General features: G+C 40.1%; 1 protein-coding gene across 1 annotated transcript; it reads right to left on the bottom strand.

Moving 5' to 3' along the window:
• Positions 1–3,254: 3,254 nt before the first annotated feature.
• Positions 3,255–17,168, bottom strand: LOC108674340 (kinesin-like protein KIF18B). Its single transcript, XM_047885097.1, has 6 exons — positions 16,835–17,168; positions 15,868–16,100; positions 15,471–15,616; positions 15,271–15,342; positions 14,472–14,633; positions 3,255–3,563 (listed from the first exon to the last, which is right to left on the bottom strand). Exons 1-6 carry the CDS (start codon positions 17,053–17,055, stop codon positions 3,255–3,257), a joined length of 1,143 nt encoding a protein of 380 aa, XP_047741053.1. The 5' UTR covers positions 17,056–17,168.
• Between the last annotated feature and the right edge of the window lie 2,538 nt (positions 17,169–19,706).

Genomic DNA, 19,706 nt, shown 5'->3' with positions numbered 1-19,706 from the left:
CCTGTTTTTTCTGTAGCAAATTTTATTGCATACAGTTCTGCTGAGAACACTGAAGTGGCAGGTGGTAGTTGGGCTTTGATTTTGAATAAGGAGCTATAGATTCCACATCCTGATTTGCAGTCACTTACAGAGCTGTCTGTAGACTTGGTGGTGAAGAGGATATTTATGGTCCAGTAAGTCCTTAAAGGCTTGCTGCCATTGCTCTGGAGAGGTTTTCTTCTTTGTGGTGTATAGCTAGTGTGGCAAAGGTTTTGATTCTGGCTGGGATGTATCCTGCTTGCATGGGCACTGTGGATATCCTGTGACTTCAGTTGAAGTTTTCTAAAGCCCTGATATGCTCGGCCTGTAGCTGGTAGCGGTCGTGCCAGGTGTTCATATAGTGCATAGGGATGGTAGTTGAGTAACATGAGTCTTGCTGGGTGACGTGGTATGGTGAGGGTGTGGGCACAGCACGTCAGTAGAATCTGCTGTCTTCTCAGGTTGAGAGGCATCAGGTCTGACTCTGCCTCCAATTTTGCGGTGGGTGTACAGCGTAGTGCCCCGAGTATGATGCGTGCAGCTTCATATTGAATTCTGTCAAGCTTTTGTAAGTGGGTGTCTGCTGCTGGACTGAGTAGAAAGCTGGCATAGTCAAGTTTGGATCAAATTAAGGCAACATACAGCCGTTGTAGTTTTGAGGCATCAGCTCCCCACTGCCTGGCAGCAACCACTCACAGTAGCTGGAGGTCAGCTTGGCATCTGGAGGTGAGGCTTGCTATGTGCAAGCCCCATGTCGGTTTTTGATCAAGTGTAACTCCCGGAAAATGGACCTGAGATACAAGTTGTAGGTTTGAGCCATTTAGTATTAGTTGCTGGTCTGGAGTTTGGCGTGATCTGGTGAACACAATGGCTGTGGTTTTCTCTGCAGAAATTGTTAGCCCCCACTGTTGGGACCACCTCTCTATAGTCTGTAGGGCACCTTGCAGAGTGTTGATAGCTTCTGTTGGCATTGGTTGGGACACCCAGAGGGCTCCATCATCTGCGTAAAGTGAGCACTACACTGGTGGGGGAACCATTGCAAAGAGGTCATTGATCATTATACAGAACAGCATTGGGCTGAGTACAGAGCTTTGGGGTACACCGCTGTATACTGGGTATGAGTTTGAGATGTGGCCACCCACACGGGTGCGTAGTGAGCGCAGTGAGAGGAAGTCTCTTACAAAGCAGGCCATGTTGTCACTGATTCCTATGTTCCTCAGTTTTAGTAAGATGCCACCATGCCAGACGGTGTCAAATGCTCGTGATATGTCAAGGAAGACCGCAGCACATGAGTTGTTGATCATGAGGCTTTCATGAGCTGTAGATTCCAGGCGGAATAGTGCATCCATAGTGCTGTGCCCTGCTCTGAAGCCACTTTGGCAGGGGTTGTAGAATGAACATCATTCTAGTTGTGCCTGCAGGTGCCAGTTGATCATTTTTTCCAGTTTTTTGCAGAGGCAGTTTGTGAGAGCAATGGGGCGGTAGGAGGAGGCAGATGTCGTGGGTTTTCCTGGCTTGAGGATAGGGACAATAATAGCCTCCCTCCATTGATGTGGGAACCCATTTTCATATATGTAGTTGTAGAAGCTGAGTAGTGATTCTATTTGTTGGGAGGAGAAGTGGTGCAAGAAACTGAAGGGTATGGTGTCAGCTCCAGGTGATTTGGGCGAGGATGAGCAGAGAGCTCAGTGCAGTTCTTCTAGGGTGAATTTTTGGTCATACCATTGCCTTGAGTCCCTTTCGAAGTGAGGTAGGCAGGCATCTTGTGCTGCTTGATGCGCAGAGAAGACAGGGTCATCATATTTCCCACTGCTTTGCTTTGAAAAGTGCTGTCTGAGGAGGTTTGAGGTAGAGGATGGGTCTGTGTGTAGGGTGTTGTTGCTGATAAGTGTTAGTGCTCATTGAACTTGTCCGTGGGAGAGAGCCCTGATCTTGCCCCAGATCTCTCCACTGCTGGTCTTTTCTGTCATGGTGGCAAGGTATTCTGTTCAGCTCTCTTTACGGGCGGTCTGAACTGTCTTCCGGAAAATAGCTCATGCTTGTTTGAAGGCAATCCAGAGGTCAAGGTTACTGAGGTGATTTCTGTACTTAGTTAGTGCTCTGTTCTTCCTGCATCTGGCCATTGCACACTCCTTGTTCCACCAGCAGTTGCCCAATTTGTGTCTACTTGGTGTTGAGCGTGGGATGTGAGTATGAGCAGCAGCAAGGATGGCTGTGGTTACTGCCCCGCATGCTTGGGTTGGTGATAAGAATACTTTAGGTAGGGTTAGGGAGTTTTGAAATCCTGCCCAGTCGGCAGAGTTGATGTGCCATTGCTGGTGCTCCGAGGTCTCGAGTGTTATGTGTGATGAGATGATGAGAGGAAAGTGGTCACTGTTATAGGGGTTGGGAGAGGGGCCCAGTAGAATAGTGGAGCAATGTCTGGAGTTACTATGGTGAGGTCTATATGGCTGTATTGCCCTGAGGAGGCCAAGAAGGTTGGTTCAGAGGTGTTCAGTATAGCCAGGTCACACTCATGCAGGATGTGGTTTATAGCTAATCCCTTGCTGTCTGTCTGGGGAGAGCCCCATATTGTGTGGTGTGAGTTACTGTCAACTGATATGATGAAGGATCTGGGGAGGTGTGAGATTAGGGTGGGTAGCTCAGCTTGTATGACATTCCTGGGGAGATTAGGAGGTAGGTAGAGTGAGCACATTGTGATGTCACGCTCAGGAAGGTGTATGGTGGTTGCACACATCTCAAGTGGGGATGTAAGTGGTAGTATTGAATGTGGAATGGTTGTCCGCACCAAGACCAGGAGTCAGGACGCCTCCCCCACGACCGCATACTCGCTCACAGCGAGCTGCAGGCTGTTGGAAGCCAGGGATGTGTATTTTGGACTCTGTCTGTAAAAATGTTTCTTGAAGGCACAGGACATCTGGGTTGTGATAGGATATTAGCTGCTGGAGATGGGGCTTGTTAGAGTGCAGGGAGCGCATGTTCCATTGGATGATCTTGAGGTTCATTGGGAGATTGAAGTGAGGCCAAATTGTGCAAGTGAGTCAGCAACAGTTGTGTCAGCATGGAGTTGATGGCCCATCTCGAGGAAGCATTCAGCTTTGTCTGTGATTTGTGTTGAGAAGAACAAGCGAATAAGAATTGGCAGCAGTTTGGTTAAGATTTGCAGGAGCCAGGAAGTCAGCTATGTGATTTGATGATGCAAAAGGAGGGGGTCAAGCATGCTGGGTGTAGGCACTTTATGCGGTTAGTGGGCAGTTGAGGGCTTGGCTGTGCTCGGGACTATGGGCTGTCTGGTTTTGATTTCTGTTGTTTGAGGGTTCTGGTTGTGTCTCACATCTGTTGATGTTAGCATGGGCATCAGAGTGGTTTTGGGTGTTTGGGTACTGAGAGAGCGATGGTGAAGGAGAGGTTTGCACTGGGGATCTGGTGGATCTGAAGGTACTGGGTGGTCCCCATTTACAAGAGGAGTCAATTGTTGATGGTTGCTGTGATGGTATGGAGGATGATGCATCTTGGGCGATGAGCTGCGTGAGTGTTGGGAAGACCTTCAGGGAGTTAAGTTCCAAGTTGTTGGCAGCTTTTGTTGGTTGCTTGTTTTGTTAACTGTTGAAATCATTGAGTGGAGCTGTTCTTGTTGTGTTGCTTTGTCTCTGCAGCATAGTGGTTGGTGGTGCTGGATTTGCTTCCTCGGCCTGAACTCTGGCTCAGGCAGCTGCAAAGCTGATCCCTTCATCTGCCACGAGGTGGCAAGCACGGATTTCAGCCAGGTATTTTGGGCACTGCCTAGAAGTTGCATCGTGGGGGCCTTTGCAGTTTAGGCATTTTGGGGGCAGGGAAGAGTCTGGGCAGCTTTCTCTGGTGTGACCCTCTCTACCACAGTGGCTGCATGAGGGTTGCTTGTTTGAACACTTTAGGCAGGAATGTCCATATCTGCAGCAGAACCCGCATCTTAGCGGGTTAGGATAATACCTGTCTACTCTGACATAACAGTATCCTATCTGTATCTTGGAGGGTGGGGTTGGACTCAAAAAATTTAGTACAAAGAGTGGGACATTAGATTTTACTGGATCAGATAGGAGCTTCCTCACTCCCACAACTTTGTTGGGTCTCAGAATGGACAGTAGGTATTCTAGGGACTCACCTTGCAGTTCTGGAGCAAAGATTTTACCATATGAAAATTGGGAGGACCAAGCAACTGTGGTTTCAACCGGAATTGGGTTGTCTGCAGGAGTAAATTCCTTTATTTTTGTTATTGCATGCACTTGTTCCAGTGTTTTGGTGGTGACCAGCAAGGATCCATTGCGTAAGTGTTCTATTTTTTCAACTGGTCCACAGATCATATCAGTAGCCCTTGCAATGCGGAATGGATTTATCTTTGACAAGTTAGTTATTCCATCCTTGGCAGTGATCAAGATTTGCCAGATGTTCTTTCCTGCATTTTCCAGGTGTTCTGGACAGTTTAGATTCACTCTTGCTGATGTTGGTTCAGCAGTTTGCTTCATGCTAATCACATTATCTTGAGTTAATTTATTTTTCTGTGTTAGTTTGTTGGGGGGGCTGGTGCTGTTAGAGGTTGGCTTGGTACTGGTTGCTGTATCTCCTCTTGGTGTTGGATCTTGTCTCTCTTGTTGATGCACTGTTTCATCTGCACTGTCTGATAACACTCCACTTATTATTGAGTCAGCATCTCTTTCCTCCATGGAATGGGTGTTTGCCACTAGTCCTAGGGCTACGGCAGCATGCTTGCTTGTTGCAGCCAGGCATAGATCTGGCGCCATTTTTTCTATATGTTGGGAGTGGCAGCAGGAAAAGCCATCCTTCTTTTTCATGATTGGCTTGGTTGGTTCTTGCTCATCGATGATAGTAATGGTGTGGGCGTTTTTCTGCTGCTTCCGCGCCTTATAATAATGTTGGAGTCTTTGGGTCTCCCTTCTGTAGAAGGGTTGTCATTTTCATGACGACCCTCCATTTAGGAGGTATCCTCTCTTGTCTTCTGGGTGGCGGTTTAGATTCACTTCTCAAGGGTATAAGAGACAAAAGTTTTCAGTTAGTTAAATTTAACAAACAAACACCGATTGAAAGCCAGCAGATTTGGTCTCAGTAGAATTAGCACCACTTTTCACTGTGAACTCGCGATTGAAACTGCCATCATGATGTGCCACTTGCCAAGCCAAGTTACCATACCTAATAACCTACAAGTATGTATGTAGTCCGTTTTGAGGTTGCATAAATGTCCCTCGACGGGGCACTTGTTGCACCTGGATTTATCAAATGATTTTCAATGGGTTACTTAATTTGAAGTATATTGTTCCAGGGCAGTCTTGTTCAGCTTTCAGAGATTACGTCCAGTACTCTTGATGTATTCAACCATAGCTTTTACAATGGCAAACTGGGTGTTCCGTGTGAAGTCTCCTCCGCCCAGCAGGTCTTGCACTGTGAGGGGGCTAACCCCTTAGGGGTCCACAGCATTTTCAAGTATTCTTCGGGCTTCCAGGTGTAGTCCACAATGTAGAAGGAAGTGTTTAATGGTGTCCTCCACGTTGCAGTAGTCACACATTGGAGAGGGTGACATACCAAATCGATACAGATAGGCACAAGGGCCTGCATGGCCCAGGCGGAGATGGGCCAGGCTGACAGCAGCCCTACAAGTCGGAGAAACCACCCATGGGACAGGGGACAGTTTGCTGCGTATTGTGGTCAAGTGGACGCCCTTCCCTGTTGCCCTTACATCGGTCACCCAGGAGCCATACCCAGGATGATGCTGTTTTCCGCAGATTAATCCAGCGTATACAAGGCTCTGAGAACTAGCCCCGGCGTACGCCTTGGCGTAAATCAGGTATAATTTGTGTGCTTGGGGTACACCCCCGGCGTACATCAGGAAAAATTTGTGCACTTGGCGCAGACACCCGACGTGCATCAGGAAAAATGTCGGCGCTGCGGCATATGGCGGTACCGCCACTACCTCGTACAATACAGGCGTTATACATTTCTAGGGCTGCGAGCGCAGGGCATGGTAGTAGCCTACAAATAGAAATTGTTAGCTAACACATGAATTTCTTTAAAAAATATAGATACACTTACGGTATATAAGATTTTAAATGTTTTAATACTTTTTTTTCAGACTCTGTGGCCCATTATAGATGCCGAAACACATTAGCCCTAATGTTGGCTGGGGACAAAACGAAGTCCGATGTCCACTGCTGCAATTGGAGAATCTCTGCTCTACACATTGCCTTTATCGAACCACTACAAAGTACAAGCAGCTGCATCTTGCAGGAAGTATTTTCATCTTTTATTCGATTAAATTAAATTTATAAGAAATTATGTTGATATTTCCTCTTTCCTTCACGTAATTAGTGAGAATCAAATTTTTAGTTTATAAAAAAACTAGATAATGCATTACGAAGTGCGCAAGCGGTAATGGATCAATCTATCAAATGCTTAGTCTTGATCGAAAAGGGCGCCAAATTGGCAAAGAGCTAAAAAAAATATTTTGATAATAAAAATAGTTACGTTTGTCGAAAATTTGTAACACATGAGAAGAGGTAGCTTCGAGAGGAAGGGCATCAATCAACTACATAGAAACACTGATCTGGTTACAGTCACTTGTTTAACGGTTAAATATTTTTCATCATGCAGGCTGAACTCACCGTCCTCCCAGATTTCATTAGACAATCTTAAATTAAGAAAAACGACGTAGCGCTTATGAGTTACCACCTCTGAGTAGACCATGATTGCAAACTGTAAATTGGGTGACAATTATCTGCACCAATAGTACAATTCTTCGGCCAGTCTTCAGATTCCTAGTAGGCTAGTAGGCCCAAAATATTTTCCAGACCACGGAACAGATTCCGATTAAACCAATTGACTGTTGACATATATTTATAGGCTTTCAATGACAATTCCGTTGTGAAAATTTTTTTATTTAACTTCGACAATCCGGTCAACTCTTGAAAATGAGATAATTTGAAGCAAAGATCCTATAGCTGCAGGTAACTAACCACATATTTAATACCGTCTGGACCCTTTTGAGATTCAAGTTGGGTACTGCTTTTCAAAGCAGATTTTTCATGCCTGATTGTCAAATCGAAACCAGTAATAACTAAAGTAAAAAAATTAACTAATTATTAATCATGAGCACCTGCGAGCACTGTCAGAATTTTTACGGTCTGTTTCATTTTCATTTGCCTCGCTAAGAACCAAGTGTACGCACTTTTTACGCGCATACCTAATGTAGCGATTATGTGTGGTAGTACGCGAAATGAAGCAGAGAGTGAATTCGGACAACGCTCGCAGGAGCATATTGGTAATAAATAACTTTGTCATTAATTAGATCAAAATCGCTTTTGAATTAACAGAAACTGTCCCAAAAAATTATCCCAAAAGTGTACATGCGGTGATTAATTATCTCTTACCTGTTTGTAGTGTGCATGTCAGTAGGCTATTATTTTTAATGAAAACTTTTATTTTACAGCTCTGCACTTGCGAAGGAAGTCAAACTCAGAAAGATTTTTAGGACCTACACATTGTTGGAAGATGATGGGGAATGAATGTCCAAAGTTTTGTTAAAATCTGCAAAGGAGTATACGAGAAACTCGTATTTTAGGCTTACTTCAAATTAAGGCCATTTACTCTATCAACTACCAGTGAAATCGAAGTGCAAGAATTTCTTACGACCACCTAATAATTGGGAGGTTTCTATAAATTCATGTGTGACGTTTCATTGTAATCAAAGGAGTAGTTTACGATATATTTTATTTTTCTAAAATAACTCCAGAACCCAAAGTGAAACCCTTATGAGAAACGTCAGTGAGGCAATAAGGTATTATTAATATTTATATATTGAAAAATATGGTACGCGACCTTAATCACTGGGTACTTTAGTAGTTAGAAATAGACTCCTGCATCCCTAAATAATTTTCTCGAAATGAACCGGGACAGACGAAGCGAGACGAGAAAATTCCAGGAAAAAAAATAACGGGACAGAGGGTTAAATTTGTCCCGGAATAAACGTATGAACCGAGACAAGACTTCTGTCCCGGACTTTAAAACTTGTGTCCCGGTTATTTATGAACAAGGACGAGACAGACAGATTTGAAACGAGACATAACGAGACAAGATTTGTCTCAATTATTTAAGACAAAACAAGTTTTTCAATTACGATATGAATCTTTTCGAAAACATGGGTTGAAGAATGACAAGTTAGCCCTTTATTGCTAACAGGGCCATAGACAGTTCCCAGTTAAATTGAGTTAATTGAAGATTTAGCAAAATTTGTTTGACCAACGCAAATGGCAGTTAATTAGTGGTCCAACAAACACCGCAAACCTGACGATGTATGGCTGATTATTGAGTAGAAAAATATTATCCTTAAGTCTTAACTAAGGCTTCGATGGCACTTTATGGGAACCATACGAGTACAAGTTGACGTTATTACCGGTTCAGAACGAGTCACGCGCCATGGGGGGGCGCCATAGGGACGCCATTCAGTGTGCAGTTCAGTGGATGCAGTGTGCAGTGTCTAGAATAATCGGCCAATTAGTAGACAGTGGAGTGGAGTCCTGGTAAGATATTCCGATTAAAACTAAAGCTAGTTTTACATTATATCTGCTTTTAGTAAAATTTTGTGCTATGCCTCCAGGAAATCTTCACAATTGCGCAGTTTCCTGAATTGTTATTAAACACTTGGCCTTGTTTAACGTTATTTGGAAAGGATACACATGGATATTTCGAGTTCTTTTTTGAAGATTAAACTATTATATTTTTTCCAACTTAAATTTTGTTGTAATTGTAACCGAAGTCAATATTAAACTTCGTTCATCTCACTCACAGTGGTTATTTCATTTGGTTGTGGTTTCAACAGAAGCGAGCTATTTTATGAGCCAGAACAAGTAAGCCAGAACAAGTAAAATTGAGCCAGAAGTCCAGAACAAGTAAGTTCTAGACAGCATCTTTGCTATTTCTATGTGTCATGTGATAATGAGACTTTTAAATTGTATTTTGGCCAATATAATAAGGTTTTTTGTTTAAAATTGGCAAGTTGAGCGAGTGCAGACCGCACAGTAGCCAGTAGGTATTCGGCGAGAGGGATGCTAGTCTCACTAACGTTCTCCAATCGGCTGATTCTCCCTTAAGCTCTCGCTCTAGTCCAAGTTTCCTAACCTTAAATTTCAAATTTACTTTTAGCAATACGCGTCATGCTGTAGTAGGCGATTTGTCATCCTTAAAATAATTTTGGGTAATTGAGAATCTTAACTGGTTGCGCTTGCGCATGATTTTGTGCTGTGCTGTGTCTGTGTAACCTGTGTTTTATCAAGATGCACGAGTTCACGACTAGCACTTAATAAATCCCTTCGAATCCCTTGACACGCAGCTGTGCAAGCCGAAAGCCGTGATTGTTAATCATAATGCTATTTATATTGTCTGTGGATCATTGGATGTCATTCTATTGCCAAGGTGAATGAAAAATTTTTGTTCTCCCAACTCCACAATTCATGTCCTATTGCAAAATTATCAAGCTAACCAGTTTACGAGTACAGTACTCATTGATTTGTATTAATATAGTGCAAGACATTAATGTTTCAAAATGTATAATGATTGTGTATACCATCAACCGGGGCTACTCGGGACGGTTTTGAGCGTTTTTTGTTAATAACTTCTTACGATGAAACATTTCATAAACAAGTTTAGGCTCATTTTATAGTACCTTTTCGTTCAAAACAAACAGAGTTCATTGAAATTTGACTGAAACTCGTTCCATTGTCTATATATAAAAGAAAACTAAGAGGTAAAATGATAAAATACTATACATAATGCATTGATGGTATTAATGGGAAAAATAATACATTATAGGTACATTCACTGAATATCATGATCGATTTTTCAAGACGAAACTGGAACATGAAAAAGTCTGACCAAATAGATTTATTCAGCAACAAATTACAAGTTCGATAAGATACCATTTAAAACAAAATAGAATATGGCAATGCACTATACAACAGGAGCTAAAAAGTGAAAACATCAGAGTGAAAATCAGTGAAATAATTTCAGACAAATTCATAGAGTAAGAAAAAAAAAATGGCCTCAAAAAAGCCGCCAAAAAAAAGGTAACTGCATACAGGACTTGAAATAATTCATTCATTTTACTCATTCCCTCCTCGCTAGTTCCTGAAATAATTTGTGTAAGCAAGAGAATGAATGAAATTAGCAAATGATATCGTAATACTGACTAAACAGTAACAGAGCTGTAAACTCGAGCCGCCGGAAGTAGTTATTACCGTTCATTTACGTGTTGCATTTCTGAAGCAAACGAGATGCTTCGTCTGACGTCATATTTGCGAGGAAATTTTGCACGTTCAGACAAACTCGCAGCCGGGGAAGGCCATGAATCTTGAGCGATAATAATTGCAATGCAACATATCAGCGTCCACAATGCTGACATGACAAAATATCGTCTTTCAACCGAGAAAAACACTACCCTTTCTTTGTGAGCATTGACGGTGGTAAAAAGTATTCAGGCAGAAAGAAAAAGTAAGCCTCTTTATCTTACGAATACTATAGTTATTGACATAAATAATAAGATGGTTTCAAAACTTGCTTACACGCACAAATGAAAGAAAAATAATAATTTTCATTTATACAGTATAAGATATTCAAAGACATAGGAGGTAGGACACAGTTTTGACAATTTGAAAATCTATTCAATACATATTTTGGAATCTTGCACAAATTATCGCTCACAAGCGCTTTCCTTAGGCTGGTCCAAGGTTCTGAACAAGTTGCGAAAGTTGGCTAGCCAATAAAAAAGCGTAAATGCATGATAATTTCCTTAATAATCATAAATATTAAATGAAAATACTCATCACACATCAACCCTCAATGAGCGAATTATCTCCGAAAATTCAATACTAACTTTAATCCATAATTTGTCGTGTGCCTACACTATCAGAAAAAGACAGAACTCCACAACCAAAGGTTTTTTCTGACACATTTCATTGCAAGGATGCGAAAGATTTGATTAAAATCGTCATCTACAACCAAAAGCTTTCTTTAAATTAATTCATAATTCAAGTTGCGAAGTCACCAATGGAATGTTCAACAAAGCACCGTGATTCGCAAACCTAAAGTTTCCACACATGTCTCGTGTCAAATGATTATTCCTTAGTAGTCGGAATATGGTTGAAAGTGGGATGAGTTTTCTTTTCAGCGTGAAACTGTTCAAGAATCTTCACCTTGAAAATTTGATCAATTTCACGTCACTATATAATGGTGATATATCAAATTCACGAAACTATCATGGTAAGATACGCTTGTTCCAGTGGTAACTTGACCAAACCAAGTAAGCCGACCATATAACACATCAGAATTTTTGCATTATCTTTTTATTTTTATATGAACAAATCAAACCTTAATTTTTAGATAATGTAACATCGAATAATCAGGCTGTTGATCAATGAAAGCTGAGGCTGAACCAGCACCAGACAATAAGAAACAGGCTGACCTAATCAAAATTCAGCAAATTGACGCGCGATTGCAGAAAAACGTCCCGACTGGCGACAGCCATGAGCGATAATCTCAACGTTATAGAGAAGGCGGCAAATGCCAGCAGAACAAATTGAATGGAGAAATTGAGCTTAGCAGGCGATCATCTAAATTCTATATTTGGTAAAAATCGACAAGAGGACTAAACGATCGCAAGATAGTGTTGCTTTAGAAATAGACTTTACGAACGAAAAATCTTACGAATGGTACGGCTTTTGAAATAGGCTTTATGAATTAAAAATATTACGGCACTGGAATCGACTCAAGAAATGAAAAATTGCGTGACTTTTGAAATGGACTTGACGAACGCCACATAAGAACGGCATATTTAATTGACTATAGAAACGCATGATAGAATGGGTTTTAAATTAAAATAGACTTGACTAACTCCAAAGAAGAGCGCATTTTTTCATATATAATATTTGCGAACGTAAAATAGAATGAGTTATGGAATTGACTTAATGAACGATGTAGTCTATTGCTTCGTGATAAACTCGAACACGATAAAACGGACGATGGAATAGACTACCTATATGAATACCAATAAAACGGATTTTCTCATAAACTGCACAAAGGTAAAACAGAATAAGTTTTAGAATAATTTAAGAAAGCCGCAATTAATCGGCTTTTCCACGAACTATCCGATAGCTAAAATGAAACTGTTTTGAAATAGTATTCACGAAAGCTCCAATAAAACGGCTTTAGAACATGACTGTACAACTGCAAGGATAGAACGCAGCAAGAGAATTATAGAACTCGCGATAAAATTTACGTAACCCCAACGTAGTTGAATTTAAGAAAGCTACTAGAACAGAAAAGTTTCGAGTCTGAATGTACGATCGCCAGAATAGAACAATGTTCAGGAATTATGAGATTCTATTCTACAGTTCTAGAACGGCATTCGTGATTGATTTTACGAACGCCAGAATTGAACGGCTCTTGGAATTTAAATGCGAAACGAACGACCATAATAATTTTTGGATTGAATTTACAATTGGCAGACAAATAAAATTTCCCTTTCAAATTAATTAATGCCAGACTAGAAAGACTTTTGTTGCTTAATTCACGACTGCTAGAATAGAAAGGATTTCGAACAGACTTAATGAAGACCGAGTAATACTGCTATATCAATAAGTTTTGCTAATATGAGATTTAAAACTAATTAGCGGATGGCTTGAATGAATGCAAGAATAATTGGCCTATTGAGATAGACTGAACTGATATCAGTTTCATCACGATGACTTTTTAAATACATTTGTTGCGAGCGAATATATGGAAGGGGTGAGCATACGAATAAATTAATAATAACAAAGATGCAAGGTTGCAGCTTCGGTATTGCCTATTCTATCGTGGAAAACATATTTATATACATGAATTCATAACTACAGCCATGAACTGAAGAAACGATACTAACAAATGTCAGAGCGTAGATAAATTCATGACGAATAAATTCAGAGCTACTCCAACAGACATCAAATGCATCAATAGCGAACAGATTAATTACAAAATTGGGACTGAATTGAGAGATGTTATGGGTTGAACATCGCAAAAAATGAGAAGATGTTATAGGTTTAATTCATCAGTGATTACGAAAGAGAACATAAATATGCTCACCAGAAAATCCAGACGTCAATTTAGGAGAAATTCTTTATAAGGTCATTGCCCGAGATCTTAAAAGCACGTCTCACCAGCAATGGCAGCAACGAACTGAGGCTAATTAATGCCCGGCAGCATACAATGTAGCCGCTCCAAGCAGTGGCACTACACGCAACAAGTGGCACTACACGAAACAAGTGGCACTACACGCAACAAGTGGCACTACACGAAACAAGTGGCACTACACGCAACAAGTGGCACTGACACTACACGCAACAAGTGGCACTGACACTACACGCAACAAGTGGCACTACACGCAACAAGTGGCACTTCACTATACAGGCGGTTCCCTAATTCTAAAGAGATCGGAAACCCCTTTACATGTCTCGTACAATCGTCGCGTACCACTAATCCTACACATTACCCGCCATGTGTAGGATCAGTCGCATTTTAGCTCAAATAATGCGGTGATAATTAGCACATCAGAGACGGTGAGCCGCTGTGACCAGGTGGGTGGCGTGTGGTAACAGTGGTAAATAACTTTACCTTGCGGAGGTACACATTTTTGTGCAGAAAATAATTACATACTAATATCGTTCATTATAAAACTGTTGGCGTACCACTTGTTCGACATTGTCGTTATTTAACCCATTCGTGCCTTGCAACACCATTCTAGCACAACATATTTAATACATAAACTAAAACATAGTATGAATGTACCCTTGACTACGAATACCTTCACTTTGTCATTGTTTTCATTTCTGACGCGGGCAGCTAACAAGAGTTACTACCTATTAGCAAACTCTAATCCAAATTGAAAAAATGGTCTCCAAATTTCCAGGCCTTTTTTGTTCTGGGATGGGTCATCCTGACAAAATTTATCCTGGCAACAAGGCGTGTCAGCACTATATGCAGAAAGTGTACTAGTATTTAAACAATATAACCCATTATTTTGTTTTAAGTGTTGTTTTCAATTATACTCATTGACAATGACCCAAGAATGAATTTTATTAAAATTTTCAAGAAGGCAAACAATTTTTCAGGTAATCTTGTAGGATTCCCTGAAAATTATAATAAAATGCATTCTTTGGTCATTAATTGCAAGTGAATGATTAAAACCTACACTTAGAAAAATTATTGCAGTATTATATGGTTCAAATAGTGATACACTATCAGCCCTAAGCACTGATGCGCACTTTGCCGGGCTGATGTATGTATCTGCACGTGTATTTTTTTGTTTGTATGTACTCGCACGTGTTTAAATAAACAAGCAACTTCATCCATCAAAATATAAGTTATAGTTACACGTGACTAACCTGAAATACGGCGTGCGAGCGGGAGCTCTCGGCGTTGGCGTCGGTGGGATGCTGCGTTCTGTTGCGGTTGCCTTCCGCCAGAAGCTCCATGAGGTGGTCGGCGTCACGGGGCTTGTGGTATGACAGTCCTGGTACCAGCACTTGCTGGCCTGCCTCCTGAACCTGGCAACGTGCACCACGTACATTGTCATTAATTAATTAAATCATTTAAAGGATCAACTGTACGGCACCAGCACTTGCTGACCTGCCTCCTGAACCTGGCAACGTGCACCACATACATTGACCTTAATTAATTAAATCATTTGTAGGATCAACAGTAGATGAAGTATGAAAACCACATCAACGGCATCGACGTGCTGCACTAGTTCTTCACACCTGATAAGTAAAATATGTAATTCTGAATCATATTTCTCGTCACAAACAAGTGATCATCTACTGAAAGCTGATGTAATGTAATGCAAACAAGGGTTTATTTCTTTCCCTCATTGTTCACAAAGCTGAAACGTCACACTCTTATCATAATGACATCAATTCTAAGGTCAGCAGCTAAACATTTATTTGTGACCTGAAAGTTGTACGTTGCATTAACAAACGTAGCACAACGGTAGCAGCAACAATCTTTCTGTAAAGATCACTAGATAGACGGCAGCTGGAATGAGAAGTCAACTCTGATTTGCCAGTGATGAAACTCACAGTTAGTTCATCTAGTCGGATAAGAGCCATGTTAGAAACTAATAGCAAAGCATGCTCATTAGTTACAAACTATGATCAAAATCAAGCAATAGTTTTCAGCTCTCACTTGCAAAGGTTTGCCAGGCTGCAGCAAGTCTCTGACTGTCTCATTATAGACCTCCAGATACGACACGGCAACTTCAACACTGGAGCCAGGGTTCTCTGCCTCCATGGCGTCAATGCGGGCATAGAGCTCCATGAGAGTGAGCAGGGTGATGCCCGGGCAGTCCTGCCGCCCCACCATTGTAAATGTCTTGCCTGCACTACTTCAACACTGGAGCCAGGGTTCTCTGCCTCCATGGCGTCAATGCGGGCATAGAGCTCCATGAGAGTGAGCAGGGTGATGCCCGGGCAGTCCTGACGCCCCACCATTGTAAATGTCTTGCCTGCACCCGTTGCTCCGTACGCAAAAACTGTGGATTTTAAATGTTGTGAGTATTTTGTTACGAATTGTTTTCATCAAAACAAAAGAAGGCTTAAACTGCAGTTAGACTTATATTTCATAGAAGATTCTAGAACTAGGAAATTTCACAATAGCTTCCTATCCAAGGAGTAGACAAAGATTATGGGAAATATTGAACTTTTAGAAATATCTTTATGAAAATTTTTTATTGAATAATCGAGACTAGAATATAATTATTGCAGTTGCAGTCATTCTACTAACCAGAACAGTTGTATCCCTCAAGTAGAGTGTCAATAAGGTCTTTGGTGGTTGTCTCAAATATGTCTTGATTGGTTGACTCAGGACCAAAGACTCTTTCAAACACAAACTTTTGGTCTTTGTGTTGCCGCTTTGTTACGTCTCTCCTTTGTTTCACACCATGATAAAAAAATATGTCTTCCTCCTTCTTTGGATCAAACACAAGCATGTGTTCATCCACCAGCTCAATCACAGTCCTGTAGGGAAAATAACATATTAGTTTAAGACAGACCTGTAAGAAAAATAACATGTTAGTCTAAGACAGTCCTGTAGGAAAATTAACATATTAGTCTAAGACAGTCCTGTAGGAAAAATAACATTGAGTCCTATAGGAAAATTTAGCTTTCAGTTCTTACCCACTTGAAATTGTAAATAGATAGGTTTTGCTGCTTAGGTTTAGGTTTTTTGTAATCTTGACTGTACTAATTACTGATTTATCTGCGTTCTAGAACTTTTAAACTGATGACGGAGTTGGACTCTGAAACGTTTCCTTAAAAGATACTAGTATGAATTTTTGTGAAGTTTTTTTTTGCTTTCAAATTTTTAGAAAAATAACATGTTAGTTTAAGACAGTCCTGTAGGAAATATAATACTGTCAGGTGGGGTGACTCCAGCCACCACTACAGCAGAAACAAATGGCAGCAAAACAAAATAATAAACATTGGCCAAAGTGACAGGGGTGGCTTTGGCCACCAAGGTGACTTTGGCCAATGTTTATCATTTAGCTTTGCTCAATTGCTGCCATTTGTTTCTGTTGTAGTGGTGGCCAAAGTCACCCTCAGTGGCCGAAATCACCCCACTTAATAGTATATTAGTTTAAGGAAATGAGTTAAACTTATTCAAGAGCATGGTTAAGTAAATGATATCAAACAAAATCAATTGTCCCACAAAAGCAAGTCAGGCAAAGGAGTCAGTCAGAAGGCCAACTTACTTGGCATTATTTTCCTGCTCCCTGGCATTGAGTGGCCGCACCCTCACCACAACCTTCAGGTTTGCCTTGGATGCTGCCCCAAAGAGAACATTGCCTGATGGGGATGTGGCAGTTTGTGGGACTTTGGATAATTGTTTTAGAGACTGTACGAGTGCTCGTCGGTTCAAGGTTTGGCTAGTGCGGCGAGGGGACTTGGACCAGCTTTGCCTCCGCAGCGTCATCTTGTCTGAAGGCTAAGTTTTTTCCCCCTAACAAGATAAGTCTTAAAAGTATTGTTCAAACCTAACTGGCTAACTATGCAGTCAAGAAGCCTTAAAAATAATTCACATAGTCTGAAAAAAATATAGTTAATTGCAGTAGAAATAATCTCGCCAGCACCAATTAAGCAGCAAAATTTGAGATTTTAGTCTCCTGAACAATTCATTCAACTTGATGAATGAATTACCTCTTGTACGTATATAGGAATACTAGCATGATAACTTTTGATGTTCTGCCAAGCTATATATATATACATACATATACTGATATTCTAAACAAATCAAATTGATAATTTAGGAAACCTTCCAGTGAAGCAAGCAATTTTAATTTACATTTTTGTCAAGTGATGTTCTTCATTAAAGACCATCCACTCATTTGACTCTTCCAATAAAACTTGTCTCCTGTCAAATATAAAGCAGACAATATTTTTCCCTCAGATTAATTAACGCTCATCATTTATAGTACCTATATGTTAAGCTGATTTAAATGCTTAAATTAGCTATACTAGACAAGTGTTTTGATGGCAAGTCATAGAGACCCACCACGGACCCTTGTTAGTGTTTGTGGCTTCCTTTTAATGCTTTGGTACCGTAAATCACTAATTATCAAGCCCTCGTTCCATCCACAACATCACCACCCATCATGTCCAAAAATTAAATTATGAGCATTTAAATAAAAGTAATGACTAGGACAATGAAATTTATGTTCTTTTTGCATTTTCTTAAATTGCAGAAGTATCAATATATACGTATTTCATTATTTAATGTAACTTGATTGAATTTAATTAAATTAAATTTTTATATTATTAACCATTTCATTTGAATGAAGTAAATTTTAATTATGAATAACATATTTCATGCAGTGACTGCTTTTGATAAATTCTTCATGTGTGATTTAAGCCTCCAATACACAAAATTTTTAAAATACACATAAATAAATAACGTATTTTATATAATACTTCTTAATGTCTAGAAATTGTTTCTGAAATTTCAATTTCTGAATATTTCAATGCTCGCCTGCAAGAGAGCTAATTTGAGTGACATGTGTTAGGATATGAACAAAAAAAACTTGACTATGACAAGAAGTCAAGAACATTTTTATTTTCGAGAAATTTCTATCATCTACTTGAGAAGATATTTTTTTGAGCATGACAGGAGAGAGGGAAACTGTGGAGCATCTGATTATGGAGTGTGATGCATATGAGAGGGAGAGACTGGAAATGCTGAGAGTAATTCTGGATGAAAGAGATGAGGGTGATGGTGTGATGTATGAGGGATCAGGAGACAAATGGATTGCAATGATAGTGGGCCTGTCAATGGGGTGTCTGCTGTTATGACTGAGAGTGGAAAGCAATTTTTGGAGGGTGCATGGAGAATGAGGGAGAGGAGAAGGATGGTGAGATTGGAAGGCAAAAAAGCAATAATAAAATAAGAAAAAGTATTAAGTCAATAATTTAATAGAAAACAAAGTCATTCGGGGCCTAAGGGGTTCCATAGCTAATATATATCATAAATGTAAACCATCCAGTGCAATAAATTGGATATAACAATAACAAACTGAATAAATTTCCTTTTGAATTTCTTTTCCCCTTGTTTTCATCTTACCCTAACACAAACTTTCACACCCCTCTAGCCTCTCCTTCAATGTCACTTCTACCAGGCTTGGTCTTCATTTTTCCTGCCTCCAAACCAAATGAATATGTAATAACAAAAGTGAGTCAAATAATAAAAGTGAGTCTAATAATAAAAGTGAGTCAAATAATAAAAGTGAGTCAAATAATAAATGTGAGTCAAATAATAAAAGTGAGTCAAATAATAAATGTGAGTTAAATAATAAAAGTGAGTCAAATAATAAAAGTGAGTCAAATAATGAAAGTGAGTCACAGCACATAAGTGAGTCACAGCACAAAATTGAGTCACAACACAAAAGTGAGTCACAGTACAAAAGTGAGTAACAGAACAAAAGTGAATCACAGCACAAAAGCGAGTCAAAGAATGAAAGTGAGTCACAGCACAAAAGTGAGTCACAGCACAAAAGTGAGTCAAAGAATAAAAGTGAGTAACAGCACAAATGTGAGTCAAGGAATGAAAGTGAGTCACAGCACATCAGTGAGTCAAATAACGAAAGTGACTCACAGCACAAAAGTGAGTCAAAGAATGAAAGCGTGTCATGAAGAATTATTTGCTCATAGTTCAAGCCCTGACCTCACCCTAGTGAGTAATTCTTGCCTCATTCACGATTTTGAGCAGTGGTGAATTACGCAAGTATATGCAAGTTATATTGCATTTACAATAAGTGGAGTGGCAAAACTTCACAAAAGAAAGGAACATAATGCGTGCACTAATTTTATTCTCAACTTGACGGCTAACAATTCTTTACAGAAACTAGAAACAAATGTTCACGGTCAAATCAAAATAACAAGACTGTCTCCGATAGAGACAAGGCTCCACTTACATTTCATATTATTTTACTATAATTTATAAACAGTGTGGAGTGGAAACTAGAATGTCCAATTGAAGACAGTTTACTACAGGAGGAACGTACAATCTTTCAGGTATTTGCAAGCCTTTTGGTCTCGTGTGAAAAGTGGAGTGAATAGACAGTTTGACAATTC

The sequence above is a fragment of the Hyalella azteca genome, unplaced genomic scaffold (assembly GCF_000764305.2).
Source record: "Hyalella azteca isolate HAZT.00-mixed unplaced genomic scaffold, Hazt_2.0.2 contig16904, whole genome shotgun sequence".
Classification (NCBI taxonomy): Eukaryota; Metazoa; Arthropoda; class Malacostraca; order Amphipoda; family Hyalellidae; genus Hyalella; species Hyalella azteca.
Note: the sequence above shows the minus strand (reverse complement) of the source record. Positions and strands in the feature narration are given on the sequence as shown.

Coding starts and splice junctions, on each gene's coding strand:
- LOC108674340 (XM_047885097.1), bottom strand. CDS start 17,055: ATGACGCTGCGGAGGCAAAGCTGGTCCAAGTCCCCTCGCCGCACTAGC. Junction 15,617..15,867: donor TGAGGGATACAACTGTTCTG/GTTAGTAGAATG, acceptor TAAAATCCACAG/TTTTTGCGTACGGAGCAACG. Junction 15,343..15,470: donor ACCCTGGCTCCAGTGTTGAA/GTAGTGCAGGCA, acceptor TCCAGTGTTGAA/GTTGCCGTGTCGTATCTGGA.